Below are 19,388 nucleotides of genomic sequence, written 5' to 3'. Positions count from 1 at the left end.
AGGGGAGGAAGATATCCTGATCCCAGATGCCCTAAGGCTACAGGGAGTTAAGAGGCAGGAGGGGAACTTAGAGGAGCCGTAAGGATGATTCTTGAACAGGACTGGAGTTCGAATGTAAACAATGGAGGTATATCATGGCATACTCTATCATTCAACTTTCCTACTCATCAGTGTATCACCATCTGCCTGTCCCCAATACTTTTCTATTACAACAGGGAAGGGACAGCCACTGGGATTGAAATCGTGATTACTTAATGATAATCAGCACAGGACACTACCTGCTAAGGTATCATTTTCAATTTAGACATAAGCTAGGGAGAACTCATTTGTTCCCCTCTTAGGTCTTAATTCCAGATCTCTACTTTGCCTACTTCATCATCAGAGAGACACTGCTCTGGAGGTGGTGGTGGAGCGTAGTCGTAGTTCCACAAAGATTTCTGGTTGACTTCTGATTCTACTGAGCACTCCACCTCCTGGATCTGCTCTTCCTGTATTAGTTCACGGTGCTTCTTCTTCCTCTTTCTCCGAGCACTCCGCCAAACAGATGGGACATTCTTCCCTGGTCCAAAAAGACGTAGGAAGCGTAACACCTAGAACACAAAACGTGCTTCTATGTCAGAGACTCAATGTCAGATACGAAAACAGTAGCTCTGAGTCTGGAAACTCCCTTGAGGATTCTACTCAACTGTGAGGGAGGGATCAAGAAATGCTGAACTCAGATTTATAACATCTGCCAAGAAAGTAAAGTGTTCATTAATAATTTGGATTAGTTCTTTTTAAACAGAAAGGACAATTTCTAATGAGAACTATATAAATCACATGTACTATCAATGCACAAAACTTAAAAAAAGGAAACCTTTAGATTCTACCCATTCCATATTCAATATCTTAACAACACAACTCAGTATCTACAAGAGGGCAGTGGTTTGCAATGTGGACATTCTCCATAGAAAGTACCTTCCCAGGACGAAATTCTGGGAAAAGTTCTGTGACACTCGGCAACAGCTTGGTGGCATCATGCTGCATAATCCCAGCCAATGGTAGGGTCAGCTTTCCATCCTCAGATTCTGCCTGTGTTGCTTCCTGAGGTCCCATCTCAGATTCTGAGTCAGAGGAACTACTGAAGTCCACTTTCTCTGAGGCCAAAGAGGAAGGGGCAATGATGGAGGGCAAGATGATGCCTTCTCCATCCTCAGACACTGCAACAAGGAAGAGAAACCCCTTTGGCATGTAACTGTGAGCATATTTCCTCAAATTCAGCCAACACCCACTCTAGGCTTAAGCATGGCTCAATGGCAGGGGATACAGTTCCAAGCACCCAGATTACTAGTAGGCAACCCAGAAAACTCATTCCAACTCATTATCTCCCACCATCCCCAACTCACCTTGTACCTGGTACCCTGGGGTTGTGATGAGAGAAAACAAACACTATTACTACATTTACTACTTTCTGTAAGTATATTAGGTTAAAGAAATGTGACCAATAGAAAAATTACATAACACTTTTATACCAGTCAGGCCTTATGTCCAATTCAGGGACCCATAAACTGGAGAGATTTTTTTTAAGCCCACAGGGTAACAATGAAATTATTTAGCATAAAATAAGATCTATGCCACAAATGCTACTTAGCCTGCAGACTAAAAAGGAAATGGCTTAAAACTCTAATAGGAGACACTTAGGTTGACATAAGCCTCAAAATACAGGAGATCAAAGATACTGCTCTTCCCCAATCTTCTAGCCTAGAACAGGGTTACTTACTGCTGTTGCAGACATAGGAATAGGTGAGACGATCATTAAAGACCCTGCCTTTGAAATCTCTGACTCTGACAGGTGGCTCTAAATGATTTATACACATTCTAGGTGCCTTCCTATTTAATCATTTCTTTTAAAGAGAGTCATCTAAACAGGTAGATTCCAAATACCAGTACAGATCAGTTGCATCAGAAACTGCTTGGGGGAATTCTCTGAAATCCCTGAGCTCTACCTCAGATCTTCTGAATCAGATTCTCCAAGGGTGACACTCAGAAATCTGTATTTTTTTAAAAGACTCGAGGTGATTCTGATGGGCAGCCAGATTTGAGAACCACACTGACCTAAACTACTTTTTCTTGAGCACATGTTAAAATACTGTTGCCAAATGTTTTAAAAGTAAAATTTCCCTTTAATACTGAAATTTGAAAATTGTATGAATCACTTCTAGAAGTTGTGTCCTTTCCTAGCAGCTTAATTTTAATAGCCCACTATGAGCATGCCAAAAATTTGGACCAGGAATGGAACTTGCTCCTCAGACAAAAATAGACAGTCTCTACTTACCACCAGTAATAGCATCCTGGTCCTTATCCTTCTTCATTGGTCCTGGGGGTGGAGGTGGAGGAGGCATCAACTTGCAATCAATGTCTTCACAATCAGCATCATAGTCATCCTCATCATAATCTAATAAAACCAAGGAAGTGATCTCCTCAATATCCAGAATGTCACACAACAGCCTTGAGCTCCCTTGTCGTTCAAGAATTTAAAGCACCACATGAAGAACTAGGCAGATGCCTTGACAACACACAAGAGATGCAGTTTCTGCCTTCAGAAAGAGATGGCACCATATTGCCAAGTGCTATGAACACCATGTATATCTCACACAGGAATTTAGGAAGCTCCCAAGAACTGTTTAAAACCTTTGCTCCTTCTCCTGGTCAAACCCTGTTCCTTTATTTTCATGCTACTCAATCTCATAACGGAATTGAACATTCTTCTTTCCTCTGTCAGCTTAAGACTGGACTTTTTTTCTCACCTCCCAAGTCTTTGACACATTTTTTTCTGTCTACCTTCTATAGTCTGTTATTCTTTTCACTACCCTTTAACCAATGGCATCACTCAATACTTAGTCCTGAACACTCTGCTTTTATTCCTCTATACACTCTCCATTCCCTTTCTAAAGAATCACCTTTATCCAGACTAAACTCAAATCTGTTCAGTCTTGCCCTGACTTAGCCCCTCTACAATTGCACTGCATGTTCTGCTGCCTGAAGAGCTTTTCCATTCATATATTCAACCACCACATTCTGTATCACACTGAAATATCCTTCAACTCTTTTAAATTCCCTTTTGTTACTATCAATACCACCTCCATCCTCATTTTCCCAGCTTATGATTTTAGCCTCCTGTCTCCTTCATCAATCTCTTACCCCCAACACACCTTTTCCAATCAATCATTAATAGTAGTCATTATAGCAACTTCTATTCACTGAGCTCCCATTATGTGCCATGTACTTTTAGCTATTTTATCTATAATCCTCCCAATAATGCTACAAAGTAGGCATTATTCTGAGATACAGAAGCGAAGTGACTTAGGGCCATACAGTTTTAAGTGACAAAAGTCAGAATTCAAGCCTGGTTTAACAACAGTGTCTTTCCAACAGGCTTGCTCACTCACCAAGTTCTACCGATGTTTTATCAGCAACTCTCAAGTCTGACAATGCCTATCATTTTCCACAACTGTCACCCTATTCCAGACCTTGATAACTTTTGATAACTTTACATCTAGCCCACAAGAACTGTCTCCAAGTTAGTCTGCCCCTTCACCCTTTTTCTAATCAAAACCCCAAAGCAACAAGCATCACTTTTCATTTTCATTTAGGAAGGAAAGACAACTAACATTTATAGAGCATCCACCACGACACTGTTCTATGTAGGTGCTTTCATACCATGTGATAATGAACTTGAATTCCCACCAAAGTCCTATTAATGAGGTAGGTATTAATACACTTATTGCAGAAAGAAAACTGACGGATTACTACAAATGAGAAATCCAAGCCTCAGAGACTGAGCAACTTTCCCAGGGTCAAACTAAATATGGAGTTGGGACTTGAACCTATGACATTCTGACTCCAAAGTCCATCTTCTTTTCATTATACCATCCTGCTTCTTACTCAACAATCTATATCAGTTTACAATCCTTTATGGCAGCAAACCCCAAGTAATGCGTACATAAAGGTGCTGTCAAATTGCTCTATGGTTGGTTCTTACTATTTGGTGTATGTTTTCCACTCCTTCCAAGAAAACTTGCTGGCCAATTCCCCCCACACTACTTGCTTATTTCTATCTCCCAACCTTTATGCAAGCCATGTTTCCAAACCACAATGCCCTGCTGCGACCTCTTCATCAAACCTTATCTTTCAAAATTTTGCTCAAAATTCACCTCCATGAAGCCTCTTCTAATGACCTCCATCTACTTCTAATTATTCCAAAGAAACACCCTTATCAATCAAGCCATGTGAAAGGGCCAATGCCAGGGAAGGAGGAAGCTAAGGGCATAGATGAAGGTACCCTCAGAGGACAAGAGAACTTGGAAATGAGCTTCCCACAGTACTGAGACTCTATCAAATACAGCATCCTCCTTTTCCAGGAGGCCAGCTCACACAACCCAACTAAGAACCCCCCACCTATCCTCTTCCTTACCATCCCTAGCCAAGACAACAAATCCAAAACTGAAAACTATAACATGCCCTGAAAAATCAGATCTGCTACCACCTCCCCCTCAGCCTAAGTCAGGGTGCTCAAACAAATAGTTATGCTATTTGACTTAGCTAGTCTGGCAGCCCTTCAAAATTAAGTATAACACTCTATACAGAAATATGAGCTGGCAACTGGTTTATGTCTTCTTATTATGAATAATTATGTTTTGCAGTCATTTATCTCACCTTCCCCAAATGATAACAATATCCCTGAAAGTAAGGCCTGTACCTTCTATTTTTCTAGGTTACTTCTTGTGTATGTGGTGCAGTTAATTCTCTTTATATAAGAAGCACCCAAATATATTAACTGGCTCTGAAGAAACTAAGTTCAGCTCTTTACCAAGGTTTTATCTATACTTCTCAGCAGCCTGAAATCTAATTCAAAGAGGTGGATAATGAATAAACAGTGAACAACTTCATACAAAAGTCCCAAACAGTGAAAGGTAGTACAGGGCAGTGGAAAGAATGAACTAGGATCAGCAAGTCTAGGTTCCAGACCACAAAGCCGAGCTACTCAAAAATCAGAAAATGGATTTTATTATCTTTGTACTTTACTATCACAGTTTATAACACATAACGGGTGCTCAATGCCTAATAAACTGAAATGCTGAATTAGTCAAGGTCTGCCACTAGTAACTACAGAAATTTTGATAAAGTTCCACATTTTATTAAAGTTTTCTGAAGTTCCAGGTTTCCATATCTATGATGAGGTTAAGAATAAATAATCACTAAAACCCCTTCAAACTCTGACATTTTGATTCTATAATGTAGCACCTTATACTAGGAGGAAAACCCATGTTGTAAGCAAGCATTAAGCGCACTGTGTCGGCATACAGGTAGTGAGTGATTAACAGAAGCTGAGCCGATAAATACATGTGCTTGTTTATATACAACATAGCATACTTAATCTTTCTTCAACTACCAATTCCTTGAGGACAAAGACTGAGTTTAAATAGCATCTAAAACAGTACTGTGAACCCCATAGGTACTCAAGTACCAGATGATAAGGAGAAAAGAATTATCATCCTTATTTGGCATTCACCAAGAATTTGGGACTAACCAGTATGAGGAATAAAAGCCTGAGTATAGTAACGCTGCCCCAGAACACAAAAGAGGACAGCAGCTACTTGGAACTGAGCTGACAAAGGGAGAGAAGCAAAGACATAAAGAGCAGAAACAACGACAGAAAGCTTGGATAGAAACAAACTGGACTACACAGCAAGAAAATGTACTGGAGTGCTCTTAACTGATGGCACCAAAGAATCACCTGCATGGCAAAGGGGCTGCAAGGTCCCCATTGTTTGCTGGTATCTTCGGCTTTCATCTTCTGCTACCTCATTAATGTCTGAATAGTCCACAGCATCTTCTGTACTCCTGATCCATCCTATAAATAAAAAGGGGAGGTAGATCTAAACAAAGAGCAAGAAACTTTCGCTCCCTTAGATAATTCCCACTGAAAAGTACATGTACAGTAAGTGGCTAGCCTCCTCCCCCACCTTACTCCCCATGACCCAGACTTCACCTTCATCATTTACCAGGGCACCGTCAGTCCCGATCAATTCTTCATTTGCTGTGAGTTCAGTGATCAGGCTGCCCAGACCCAAAGCCCCCAAGCCTGCCAAGCGCTTCTTACACTCCTGAAAAAGGGACAGCACCAGAATCAAAGACAATACCTAAACCTAAGTTTCCCACACCACAAGGCTTATTTCCCAGTTCCACGACAAAGCTATAAATCCATCTGAAAAACGACTCGGCAGCGTGCTAAAAGCAGCATCACATCTGAGAACTGTAAAGTACATCTTCCACTAAACTCCACATTGATCAGATCTTTATTAACACATCATGTCCAATTTCATCACCATCCTTTAAACTAATGTAAGGAAAGATTATTCAAGGAACACCCACCAAGACTAAATAAGTGGAACAGCAGTTGCCTGAATAAAGGCTAAGGAAACTGAGGTCATTCCGATCAGAGAAAGCAAGGCAAGAACTTTACTGCTGTCTTTATTGTGTGTTGCAGGGAATGAGGAATATTGGTATTTTCTCCTTGGGGAGACGAACTTAAATGAAGCTAGGTGAGTGTCAGGCGCAAGAAACTATTTCATGAATGTCAGTGAACGGTGGGAAAACTATGTAAGAAGTGCACTGGGACCAGAAGGGGTCTGCCCTGGATAGTTGGAACACTGGCTGTTCTAAGAACTGGGACCTGAACCACGTGATTTGGTGCAGGTCCTGTCCTCTCGCTCTAGAGCCTCCTCTAGCCAGCGATGGCACAAACGCAGTTTCAAGAATCTCCAAAGTTCTCGCAGCAAAGGTTTGAAAGCACTCTCACTAGGTTAAGCTGCTATTTCTCCATCTAACTAGCTCCAAAGCCACCCATATCAGCGCCGCTGACGTCCCAGAGCTTGCCTACTGTTCTCCTCTTGTCTCCACCCTCGCCCAAACTGAGCCCCCTCGCTCTCCGTTACTGCACAATCTTTGCTAGCATGGCAACCGCTTCTCTGGTCCTCTTCGCGTACGTTAAGGGCGCCCTCTCACTGGGGGAGGGCCGCATCGCCCTCTTTTTCCAGTTCCTAAGACCACTCAACTCTCCTCACTCCACCTTTTCCTTAGCCGATCCACCCCCAGCCCTATCCCCACGCCCATCCCCTCACATCATCCAAGACGCTTTCCCCCTCCAGCTGCCCGGCTCCATTAATGTTGCCGAAAAGGAAACCGGCTAAAGAAAATGGGCCGCCTCCAGCGGAATCTTCATCGCTGTCCGTGTCTGACATGATGGCGGCGTCGATGCGGGCAGCCGCTACGGGGAAGAGGAAACCCCAGCCTCGTCCCATAGTCCGGAAATAAACTGTCATGTCGACCAGAAGTGACTCACAGAGTTCAGTGACCCTACCAGCCCCTACCGGATGCGGAATAAAGAAAAACAGAACCGGAAAGGCCGCCAGTCCTACGAGAAAGGAGAATTGGTGTCACTACATTACTAGAGGCTTTTGATTGGACTATATGCGATCAGGAGGCTGGATCTGTGAAAAGCGGTTAGTCAGAGAAAACGTTCGCTCCCGCCCCCTTCCACTTATCTAAGCAGGAGCTGTCTCAGTGCACTGGGGGGAGAGTGCTTCCTAGGTCACGTGATCTACGTACTGGTAACCGCAGGTAACCACGCCACAGGACATGGAAGTAAGGATTAGAACCGGTTTTTCTCGTCTGTGTTGTCTCCTCTTGTACTGTTTCGTTCCAAAGAGAAACTGGCAGTGTGCCAAAGGTACCTTTGCAGTTAGTTGTTTTGAATTAAAATTTACCCTTAGAAATGGACTTTCTCCCCCCCTGTTTTTTCCGGGAAATGTGAAACTAAAAGATAAGTAAAACGAACAGGCGAACCTTAACCTAGATTCACAGTTTTAACATTTTGCTAGGTTTGTTTTCCTGAACCATTTAAAAGTGGGTTACGTGATTCTTCACCCCTAAAAATACTTTTTTCTACACAACCACAATACCATTAGCACATATTTAAAACTTAACATTAATTCAATATCATTTAACATACAGTCCGTATTTAAATTTCCAAAATTGTCCTAATTGGAGCATTTTACATTTCAATCCGGGATCCACTCAAGGTTCATGCATTGTATTTGTTTATCTCCCTTTAGTCTCTCAATCCAGAATCGACCAGCTTTTTTCTTTGTGTTGCATGACCGTACGTATTTGGAAGTTGTCTTGAAGGGAAGGGAAGTTGTCTTGAAAATATTCTATATGCTGAATTCGTCTAATCTTTTCTTCAAAGTGATTCCGGTTAAATATCTTACCGGTCATCAGAAGGCACAATGTCAGGTTGTCCCAATGTTGGTGATACTAAATTTGATCACTTCAAAAAGGTGTCCACCAGATCTCTCCGTCGCAATGACACATTTTTCCTTTTGTATTAGTAAATAACCTATGGGGTGGTACTTTGAAATTCTGTGAATATTCTGTTCCCTGTCCCCTTGCACCCAAAGGTTTTAGCATCCGTCGATGATCCTTGCCTGAATCAATTATATTGGAAGAGTGCAAAAGGGTGATTTTTCTAATTCTTAATTCCTTCTACATTTATTAACTGGACTTATTCAGTAAAGAACTTTCCTTTTTCTTATCTCCTTTCTTGTATTTTTATTTTAATGTGTTACAATCTAACACCATCATTATCCTTTTTGATCCTCAAACTGTTACAAATTTGTCCAATGGTTACCACTTCACTCTGGCTCCTGTGTCCTTTTGACATGACCCCAATTAGTCTTTGAGCACTTCCTTGCTTTTTGGCACAAGATGTTCCAGGCTCACTCTGTGCATTCCCTGTCCTGGATCTGATATAAGCCATTTCTCCAAGGAGCCCTGGTTCCTTTTAGTGGGGAATGGTGTTTAGAAACTGGGGCATCGGGAATTCCCTGGTGGTCCAGCGGCTAAGACTCCGCCCTCCCAATGCAGGGGGCCCAGGCTCGATCCACATGCAGCAACTAAGAGTTCGCGTGCTGCAGCTAAAGATCCCGCGTGCCGCAACTGAGACCCGCCACAGCCAAATAAATATTTTTTTTTAAAAACAAAACTGGGTCATCATTGCTTGTAGGCCCTTTCAGTGGAGAGAGAGAAAAAATTTTTAATTAATGAGTTTATACTAATACCTTCGATTCAAATCTAATACCACAGGGTTCTCCCTCGCCGTTCCCCATTTCATATTTGTATCTTGCTTCTCTTACAATGAAAACTCTGGTTCCTAACACCAATATATTACTCTTTTCAGAATTACAAGACCAATACCACTACCAACAATTAACCTAAGTAAAGTTCAGAAGTTCTTCGCAGTTTTCTGTCCTTAGACTATATCCTATTAAAAATTACGTGAATCTTTTTTTTTCCTCTGTGGAGTTGTTTCCGTTTGTATTCAACTTTAGGATTTGCTTTTATTGTCCTTTTTAATAAAAAGGATAAAAATTTTATAAAATTTTTATTTTTAAAAAATGTAAACTTTTACATGGTTCAAAGTCAAAACTATTTAAAAAGCTATTTCCAGAGAAGTCTTGCTCCCATGCCTACGCTCTCTGCCCCATTGTCACCCACTCCCTGTAACCATTTTCATTAATTTCTGGTTTATCCTTCGTTTATTATTTTTTCAATTGAGGCGTAATTGACATTAACATTAGTTTCAGATGTACAGCATGATTCGCTATTTGTATTTCCTTTTTCTTTTTGAAAATATATGCAAATGAGTATGTTCTTATCTCTTCTTTTTCGTTATATACCCATGTATTGTTTGATTCCGTTTATATGAAATGTTCAGAAAAGACAAAGATTAGTGGTTGCCTAGGGCTGGGGGTGGGAACGGGGATTAACCGCATGAGGGATCTCTTTGGGGTGATGGAAGTGTTCTCAAACTTAATTTTGGTCATGGTTGCATGACTCGGTAAATTTACTAAAAATCATTAAATTGTACACTTGAAATAGGTGAATTGTACAGTATGTAAATTATACCTCAATAAAGCTGTTTTTAAAAAAACACAAAACATGGTTTTGCACTTCTTTACTCACCAGCGCTATTTACAGTTGCCAGCCAGGATTGGGGGGGTTCTTTGTGTTTTTTTGGGGGGGAGGAGATCGAACCCACTCCCTCAGCAGTGAAGGCACAGAGTCCTAACCACTGGACCACCAGGGAATTCCCTAGTTCATTTTTATAACAAACGGGAAGATTTTTCTGAGATAACTGGAAGAGGCAAAAAATATTAAATGATATATCTTATCTTCACAACCCAGCCCCTAGCACAGTCAAGCCTGTAACACAGTAGGAGCTTGATAATTGTTTACTGAATGTAGTGTAATAAGTGAGGAAAATCACCAACAGGGAACTAACTGGTCTGTCATTATTGAAAACCAGGAAATGAAGCTAAATCCTGGGGATGAATAGGTAGGGGGTGGGCAGGAACTAGACAATCAATGTTAGCAGGGCAGACAGTTCCTTACCCTGATTATCTGATGTAGAGAAATAAGCACAGCTACACATAGGTGCCATGTGCAATATGACAATTATAGTTATTTCATCCTTTGCAAGCTGAAAAGCATTTAGAAACCACTCAAAGCAAAGGGGTGGTGGGGAGGAATTGCTTTGATTTTTAGAAAACGATGGACCCAGTAAAATCAGAAAAGTTTATTACCATTCCTTATGAATAATTTAAAAGTGATATTAGCATGTTAGTCTTCATACAAATTCCTTTCAAGTATAAAAACCAAGATGTCAGTGTATGCTTAAGACTACTAAATCAGACCAATACAAAACCACTCTCTCAGACTTGTGGATCACACCTCCATTTATTAGAGGACACAAATTTGCCCAAACCAAACCCAGGCTTACATTTGGGAATTTGCCAGGCAAAGGGAGAGCAGGAGGCACTATTAAATTAAAAGCCAACTTAAAAGATTTCAGTAGCTAATTAGAAAGTTCCCAGAGACCCAGGTGACAGCCATGTTTCTAACCCCTTTGAACCGTGAAGTCCCGTGAGCACCCAAGGTGGCATCAATCAGAACATCCTGAGACTGGAATACACTTTCATTTGGCTGCCTTTGGGAAAACCCAGTGACTCTACCCAAGGGCAGTGGGCACAGTGCCCAGAAGCCAGTTGACTTCTACGGTGGCCACGTTACTGTAACAGCAGCCCCACTTTCCAAAGTGCTACTGGGCCTTAGTTGAGGAGGTCCACCCTCACCCTCTTCCAGTTGACTCACTTCTCATACATAATCCCTGCCACCCCCAGGAGGCCCTGAGTCACACACTGGAAAACAGATACAATACATTGGACCTGAGATAGAAGGCAAGCGCTGGACAACAGTATTCATCCTGGATCCTCCACAGCTTTAGACAATCAGCAGTGTAGAAATATACACCAGTGAAGTACTATGTGAAGTGGAGGGTACAGTCATGAAGGAAAAAGAAAACAAAACACTAGTCCACCGTGAGGGAAAAGGCAACCAGAAGAAAAGGAGGAAGAATAGAGAATTTACATAACCATTTTTAGAAAATATTTATTTATTTATTTATTTCGGCTGCACCAGGTCTTAGTTGAGGCAGGCGGACTTCTTAGTTGCAGCAGGCGGGATCTAGTTCCCCGACCAGGGACCAAACCTGGGCCCCCTGCATCGTCAGCGCAGAGTCTTACCCACTGGACCACCAGGGAAGTGCCTACATAACCTTTTATCTTCTATCAATACTTGATATTTGACCTCCAGTTTCCAGGTTCTCCAAGAGTAGGGTTGCCAGATTTAGCAAATAAAAATACAGGATGCCCCATTAAATTTGAATTTCAGATAAACAGCAAATAATTTTTTAGTGTAAGTGTGTCCCAAATATTGCACGGAACACACTTATACTAAACAATTATGGTATTTTATCTGGCAACCCTATTCAGGAGGTTCAGTTAGCCTGAGGTTACTCTGATCATATCCCGTCAAAGAGCAACAGCAAGATGATCACAGAGCGAAGCTCAGGCACTCCACCCACCCCAAGGGGAGGTATGTGTTCCTTTTAGCTCCATTTCCCAAACTCTCAAAAATCCCATGCTGTTCTGGCAGGGTGAGAGGATATGTGCACGGTGGAGTTGTCAACCACTATTTGCCAGGTAGAGAAGTTAAGGTTTCCTTCCATATCAAATGAAGAAGGTCAAAAATACAACTAGGGAGAAGGAGCAGCAGGCCCGCTGGGATATGGAATCTGACTCCTTCCACCCCGAGAGCAGGCTGAGCAACTCCAGCAACACCATCACAAGGGCGACGACAGCCCTGCGGCCTGGAAACCCAACGTACCCCAGCTCTCTTGGAGCAACCTCAAAAGGCACACAGGGCTGAACAAACACACAGGGAGATATACAGAGGCGGGAGGAACAGGAGGAGAGCAAGGTAGTCTTTATAGTGACTCAGAGGAATGACAGCAGAAGAGAAGTATCAGAGGGAATCACAGAACCCCCTGACAGTGACTGGCAGGACATTTTATTTCGTTGGTCGTTTCATTGGTTTTATTTAGGGGGTTAATCTTCAGTGGTCTTTCCTTCAAGCGGAAGGATGATGAGAGAAAAAAGAGCCACACAGAAGCCTCAGAGACACAGCTCTTCAGAGGGACTGTTCATTACACATCACCGTGCCTATTGTGCTAGCAGAATCCAAGAGCAGATCTGAACATCAGATCCCACAGCCAATATACTATCGTGACTAAGTGCCAAACCCACCTCCTGAGGATGGAAGAGGAACCAATAACAAGGCCATGGCTGGTAAACATTCCTCTCAAAGGCAATGAAGAGGGAAACAGCACAAAGAACAGGACCACATTATGCTTTTTTCACAGTCTCCGCCATGAGAATTCCCAGTCCCTTGTAATCCAGCATCTCTGAAACTGTGTTCCCAGAGATGTTAATAGGTGTTGCATGGGGCCAAAAAACAAAAGTTCAGTGAAATAAGTTTGGGAAATATTGCATACTTATTAAAAGTTATAACTTCCTGCAGTAGAAGAAACTATTCGGCATTATTTAAATCACTGGTTCCTGCCTTATTTGACCACAGAACCCTTTTAAGAAACATCTATTACCATCTCACAGAACTCTAGAAATGCTGCTTAACCATTATTGCAAAAATATCTCCTCTCAAGAATGGAAAGAGCATGTCAACATTGGGAACACCCAGGAATCACACATAAGATGGTTTCCAAAAATTAGTATATCAGAAAGCTTAAGGCAATGATTTGAAAATTTGGAGAACCTTGTCCTTCTGTGAGGCACTTGCTCAACGGTAAATACAGCCAGGAACGCTGAAATTAGATTTTAAACAGCCAAGCAAAAGCCTACAAACAACAGTGCTAGGCTGCTCTGCTTAGTCGTGGCCTGGCCAGGACAGAAAAGAACAGCACTTGGTGGCATCTCCTCTTACCACTTCGACAGGAGAGACACACACACTCACTCTCTCAAACTTCCTCCAAAAGGTTCAGACCAAACTTCAAAGCAGCCAAGTGCAAACTAGCCTCTCCTTGTTCCTCCAAAAGCTGAATAACCTGGAGTCTAGGGTTTCCAGGGGAAGAGATAAGTGGCTCACGCTGGCATTGTTAAATGCTGTCAAAGGAATTCCCCCTTATTCTCCTTAGGTGCAGTCCCCAAGCAGCACCCCAAAAGCTATAAGAGGGCACACTTCTTGCTGTTCTTCTTTGTGGCAGGGTAAAGCACAGCCCGGACAGCTTCTGAAAATACCTCATGGACCCCATCCTGCATCAGGGCTGAACATTCCAGATACTTCACAGCCCCCACCTGCTTAGCCAGGGAAGTGCCTTGCTGAGGAGTTGTGGGCACTAGGCTCTGTTCCTTCAGCTTCTTCACTGTCTCAATGTCACTTCGCAGGTCCCTCTTGGTGCCTACCAGCAAAACAGGTACATTGGGGCAATGATGGGAGACCTCTGGGTACCACTTATGCCTCACATTGGCATAAGAAGATGGGTTGCCAATGGAAAAACAAATGACGAAGATATTGGTCTGGGGGTAGGAGAGTGTTCGCAGTCGGTCATACTCCTCTTGGCCAGCTGTGTCCCACAGGTTCAGGCTGACGATCTGGCCGTCCACAGATGTCTGGGCACTATAGTTGTCAAAGACAGTAGGGATATACTCCTCGGGAAAGGCGTTTGTTGTGTAACTGATGAGGAGGCAGGTCTTACCTACAGCCCCATCTCCTACAACCACACATTTAATCGTCTGCATTCTTCCCTTGGAGTCCTACAGACAAGAGAGAAAGAAAGAATGTTCACAGACGTCTGGTTAATTTAGGGAGCCTAAGCCGTATAAACATTTCTCTCTGAGAAGAAAGAAAGGAGGTGAGACCCCCCCCACCGCCACCGCCACTTGCCTGGCCTCTTAACACTATGGAAGAGTCAGCTGCGAAAGGTTGCAGAGGGCAAGAATTCTTACCATGGAGTCCATGGACTGCTAGAGGATAAGCTTCAGTAGATTCTAGAAGCCACCTCTGCAGTTATGTGCAATATTATGTGCATAAGGAAATTTTTCTGGAAAGAAGATCCAAAGCTGTCATCAGACTCTCAAAAAGGACTGTGAGCCCAACAAGATAGGTTATTTATGTTGCAGTATCGTCATAAGGTCTGCATATACAGTATCAAAGGTTCTAAAATATAGCAGATGCTAAATAAATGTTAACTAATTAAAAAACAAAAAAATTGGTATAGAAAGAAGGTTCCCAAGGTTGAAATGAAAGGAAACATGTCTCTTACTTTGGGTCTGTGGCTATAGACTCAGCAAAGGACACTCTGTTCCTGAAAAAGTGACATCATAATATTGGAGAGAAAGGTAGGCCAGTCAGACTCAACCATATAGAGAAGTGGCTAAGAGTCCAGACTCTGAAGTCAGACCTCCTGGAGTCGAAAACCAGTCCTCTCTTTTCCTAAGCTTTGTGAAACTCGGGCAAGTTTTTAACCTGAAGCTTACATGAAAGAATGCATGTGCTGTACTTATTAGTGCCTGCCACATAGGAAGTACTCATTAAGTGTTAGAAGCTACTATGACTTCACAGAAATTACTAATCTGCCGGGGAAGGCAAAAGTTCTATAATGTGAGTACAATGCTAGACAAATCAGGGGGTCTCACCCCTTCCGACCTTATCTGAGTAAAACTACAGGTCATAACACCACTATATTCTCGTCCATTTCTTCATGAATCAAGTATTTGCGAGTTAATGGTACAACACAGATGATCTCCAAGGAGCATGTTTACTATGAGCTCCCATGTCTGTATCCCCTTATTAATATTCTGTCAATGCCCTACTGTGTCAGTGCCTCCACAGCACTCCATTTTCTTTAGCTTCTTAACTAGTACCCTAATTTCAGATCCAATCCTCACGGCACTAACTTCAAGTGTCCGAACATGGAGGAAAGGGGACACATTATCATATGTATTTGATTATGGAAAAAAATTTGAGAATCAATTAGTTTCTCACCTTGGGAATGTGGGGGAATAGACACATTCCCCCATCCTGCTGTCTTATTAGCTAAGGTCTACATTAGGTCCATATCATAGACAAAAACCAGACAAAACAAAACAGCTCATTTTGGGTGAAGGTAAAAAAAAGTTGGCCTTCTCAGCATGCTTCGCACAGGCCCGCTAGGGGTAGCTCTCTCCTCACACAGCCAGCTCTGCCCAGTGAGGCGTTCCACCTAGAAGGCTTCCTTTCCTTGGCACAGGTCCCACAGCTAAAAGTCCAGAGCCTGATTCAGCTCTAGTAGGCAATCATCCCAGAAGACTCACTGACCATAGCTGTCTTTTTCCATCTAGGAATACGCATGAGGATCAAACACACAAGGTCAATGGAAACAGGGCAAAGTCACCACCACACTCCTTGAGAATAGCCTTCCTTGACTTTCCCAGTTTGGATTAATTTCTTTTGCCTCTGATAGCAATCACTCCCTGTACAACTCATCTTTCCAGCCGCCTCTAGGTATCATCCGGTGTCTCTGCTCAAAGTGACAACAGTGCATCTGAGGGGGTTGCTGAACCAGAGCAAAACTCTTAGGCACAAAGACCGTTTTGCATCCGAAGTTCAGCTCCTCACCTCTATAACTAGGAAGAGCCATCTACACTCTTTTCTACTTGTTTACGTCTACCAGTACTCCTGGTATATATAATAAATACCAGGCCTACATGATGAAATGCACCTAGAACATCCCAGGTCTGAACAAAACCAAAACATCCTCACCTATAGCAAACTCTCAAAGAAAGGGAAGGTTCAGCAGAAGTGGGGGGGCTGCTTTGTACAGTTGACTCATTCATTCAGCCCACATATTCATTATACGATTTTCTCTGCTTGTGTGTATATTTGAAATTCTCCATATTTAACAAGTTTAAAAATAAGACTAAAAAATATAATCCAAGAGAATTGAAGACAGGATCTCAAAGAGATAATCGCACACCCACGTTCATTGCATCATTATTCACAATAGCCAAGAGATGGAAGCAACCTAAATGTCCATCGATGGACAATGGATAAAGAAGAAAAATATATATGCATATATATATAATTCAGCCTTAAAAAGAAAAAGGAAATCTTTTCATACACTACAACATGGATGAACCTTGAAGACATTATGCTAAGTGAAATAAGCCAGTCACAAAAAGCCAAATATTGCATGATTCCACTTATATGAGGTATCTAGAATAGTCAAATTCATAGAAACAGAAAGTAGAATGGTAGTTGCCGGGGGCAGGGGGAGGGGGAAATGGGTAGTTGTTTAAGGGGTATAGACTTTCAGTTTTTCAAGATAAAAAAATTCTAAAGATCTATTGCACAAAAATGTGCATATAGTTACTGTACTGTACACTTTAAAATGGTTAAAAATACTAAAAATAAAAATAATACTTTTTAAAGGGCTGGGAACTCTGAGAGAAGGCTAGGAGTTACAAGAGAGAGGCAAATATTCTGTTTATCACCCATATGAGAAAAGCTTGTTTCGTTCAGCTCCAGCATCCAGCACAATGCTGTCCGGTTACAGATCACCCACAGCTTTTCCCTCATCACCACCACTATCCACACACTCTCCCAGGCACTACTATGCACAATGCACTGCTAGGAGAGACTCAAAGAAGGGTTAAAAAATAAAGAACGATGATAGAAGTTTATAGTCTTAGGGTAAAGGCAGGACTTCTATAAAAAGGTAAACAATAATACACAGTAAAGCATGGTCCAGAGAAAAATAAGTTGCTATGAGGAAACAAGGGGAAATTAAAAACTGAGAGCCTGTTACAGGCATTGTGTAAAATACTTTCACATATCTTATTTAAGCTTCATAATAGCACTGTAAAGTAGACATCACCTCAGCTCAGAGATCACTAAATATGCCTCTAGGACTGGAAATTGGAAGAGGCCTGGAGCTGCAGAGACCAACACCTCAGAAGGCATTCACTTTTAACCTTGGAATTACAGTTTCTTCTAAATCTTCCATTCTCATCTGACAAAGCATCCTTCTTCACATGTACATTTCCCAGCAGTCACTTTTCTCCTAGGTTAGAGGCACAACATAAAAGACCCCATAACTGGACTTCCCTGGTGGCGCAGTGGTTAAGAATCCGCCTGCCAATGCAGGGGCACGGGTTTGAGCTCTGGTCCGGGAAGACCCCACATGCCGCGGAGCAACTAAGCCGGTGTGCCACAACTGCTGAAGCCGGGGCGCCTAGAGCCCGTGCTCCGCAACAAGAGAAGCCACTGCAATGAGAAGCCCGCGCACCCCAACGAAGAGTAGCCCCCGCTCCCGCAACTAGAGAAAGCCCGTGCGCAGCAACGAAGACCCAATGCAGCCAAAAATAAATAAATTTTAAAAAAAGACCCAGTAGCAGTAAAGACAAGAATGTAGCTCAGAGTATTACTATTTCTAGCACATTCTCCCCCCAAGTCTCACCCTTTCCAAAAGTCAAACCCACTTGAAATCACTCTAACTTTCTGAAACTAAGACAATTCAGCAGAAGACCCTCATTTTTATTCACTACTTTCTGCAACTTAGTTATCTACTAAATCCGGGAAGCTTTTTCACATTGAAGACTGACTTTTTGGTTCAAGTCCAGTCAAAGACACCCCAGGGCGAAGGAAGCCATGTGAACACTCCCCAACCCGGAGCCAGGGAAGACTATCCTGCGCTTGGAAACTTAACCAGAGAGGCAATTCTAGTGACCCATCGATAGCCACCGCAAGCCCGCTCGGCCTTTCCCTCACATCCTTTCCACCGAGGGTCCTTGGTTCTGGGACTTCAGATGGACTCGTGAGCCTGGGACAGAGAGGTGCCTCACGTCGGATTCACAAATAGGAAGAGCTGGCTCGATCTCCCCCGCTATACATACAACTCATCCCACTCTCAAATCCCTTCCATCCAAGGAGTGGCTCATATACTAAGGTAACCGTCCCGGGGATGGGGAGACTCGAAGAGAAAAGAGCGGATGAGGGGGCCTCCTGGGGGGGGTGGTTCTCCATAAGGATTACCCGGCAAACTAGTCGTCCTCCCGCGCTGTTGAACCGCAGCTGGCAGAGCCTCCCAAGCGTCTCTCGCTGGGCTGGGCAGGCTCGGCGGGCTCGGCGCCACATCCGGGCAGCTACCGAGTCCCGCCCCCGTCGTCGGACGCAGTCTCCCTCCGGTGCCCCGCGACCTCCTGGGAAATGGAGTTCTAGCGCCCGCCGCGTGCTCTGCAAGTCGTTGGCTTCTAAACTACACCTTTGGGTAATCAAGGATCTCTGGGGTCCCAGTTCCTCGGTTCGGAGGTCCCCGAGCTTCACATTTCCCGTGACAAAGTGAGGCCGCTTCCTCCTCCCCGGACCGCTGTTTTCTCCTCAAGACAAATATTAACATAAAGAGGCAGTCAGGGAACTGAAAAAGTGTTAGTAAAAACGGAGGCGATAAAAGAAAATGTGGTAGTGAGTTAAGGTAGCTGTCACCATATATTAGTTTGCATTTTCTAGAGTTTTATATAAATGAAATCATACAGTATGCACTTTTTTTAACAGCTTTATTGAGATATAAATTCACATACCATACAATTCACTCACTTAAATTGTATAATTCAATAGTTTTTGATATATTACATTATTAATTTTTAAAAATAGTAGTAAATATATATAACAAAATTTGCCATTTCAACCATTTTTAAGTGTACAATCCAGTGGCGTTAAGTACATTCGCAATGTTGTGGAACCATCACCCTTGTCTATTTCTGAAACTTTTTCATCACCCCGAATAGAAACTCTGTACCCACTAAGCAATAGCTGCTCATTCCCCTCTTCCCACAGCCCCTGAAAACCAACCTCTAATCCACTTTCTGTCTCCATGAATTCGACTTGTCTAGCTA

The 19,388-nt window shown here is 42.7% G+C and overlaps 2 protein-coding genes across 18 annotated transcripts in view; both read right to left on the bottom strand.

The window, feature by feature from the left end:
• The window catches only part of TAF1 (TATA-box binding protein associated factor 1), a 103,186-nt gene extending 95,823 nt beyond the window's left edge, over positions 1-7,363 (bottom strand). For 8 of the 17 annotated variants that reach the window (XR_007474914.1, XR_007474913.1, XM_033439061.2 and 5 more), the window contains exons 1-6: positions 7,164-7,362; positions 6,032-6,146; positions 5,777-5,893; positions 2,315-2,434; positions 958-1,199; positions 372-590 (exon numbers count right to left, since the gene is read on the bottom strand). Coding sequence is in view for 14 of the 17 variants with exons in the window: in XM_033439061.2 (XP_033294952.1) it covers positions 372-590; positions 958-1,199; positions 2,315-2,434; positions 5,777-5,893; positions 6,032-6,146; positions 7,164-7,343 (993 nt within the window). In the remaining 3 variants the exon portion in view is untranslated. Of the gene's footprint in view, positions 1-371; positions 591-957; positions 1,200-2,314; positions 2,435-5,776; positions 5,894-6,031; positions 6,147-7,163 lie in introns of those variants that run through there. The other 9 variants (XR_004486487.2, XM_049705075.1, XM_033439070.2 and 6 more) reach the window with 5 other exon arrangements.
• Positions 7,364-10,820: 3,457 nt separating this feature from the next.
• Positions 10,821-18,750, bottom strand: LOC101283601 (rho-related GTP-binding protein RhoG-like). The gene is made up of 2 exons (XM_004275748.4): positions 18,529-18,750; positions 10,821-14,270 (listed from the first exon to the last, which is right to left on the bottom strand). The coding sequence occupies exons 1-2, from the start codon at positions 18,628-18,630 to the stop codon at positions 13,680-13,682; spliced, it is 693 nt and encodes a 230-aa protein (XP_004275796.2). The 5' UTR covers positions 18,631-18,750; the 3' UTR covers positions 10,821-13,679.
• Positions 18,751-19,388: the final 638 nt, after the last annotated feature.

Source organism: Orcinus orca, chromosome X, assembly GCF_937001465.1.
Source record: "Orcinus orca chromosome X, mOrcOrc1.1, whole genome shotgun sequence".
NCBI lineage: Eukaryota > Metazoa > Chordata > Mammalia > Artiodactyla > Delphinidae > Orcinus > Orcinus orca.
Note: the sequence above shows the minus strand (reverse complement) of the source record. Positions and strands in the feature narration are given on the sequence as shown.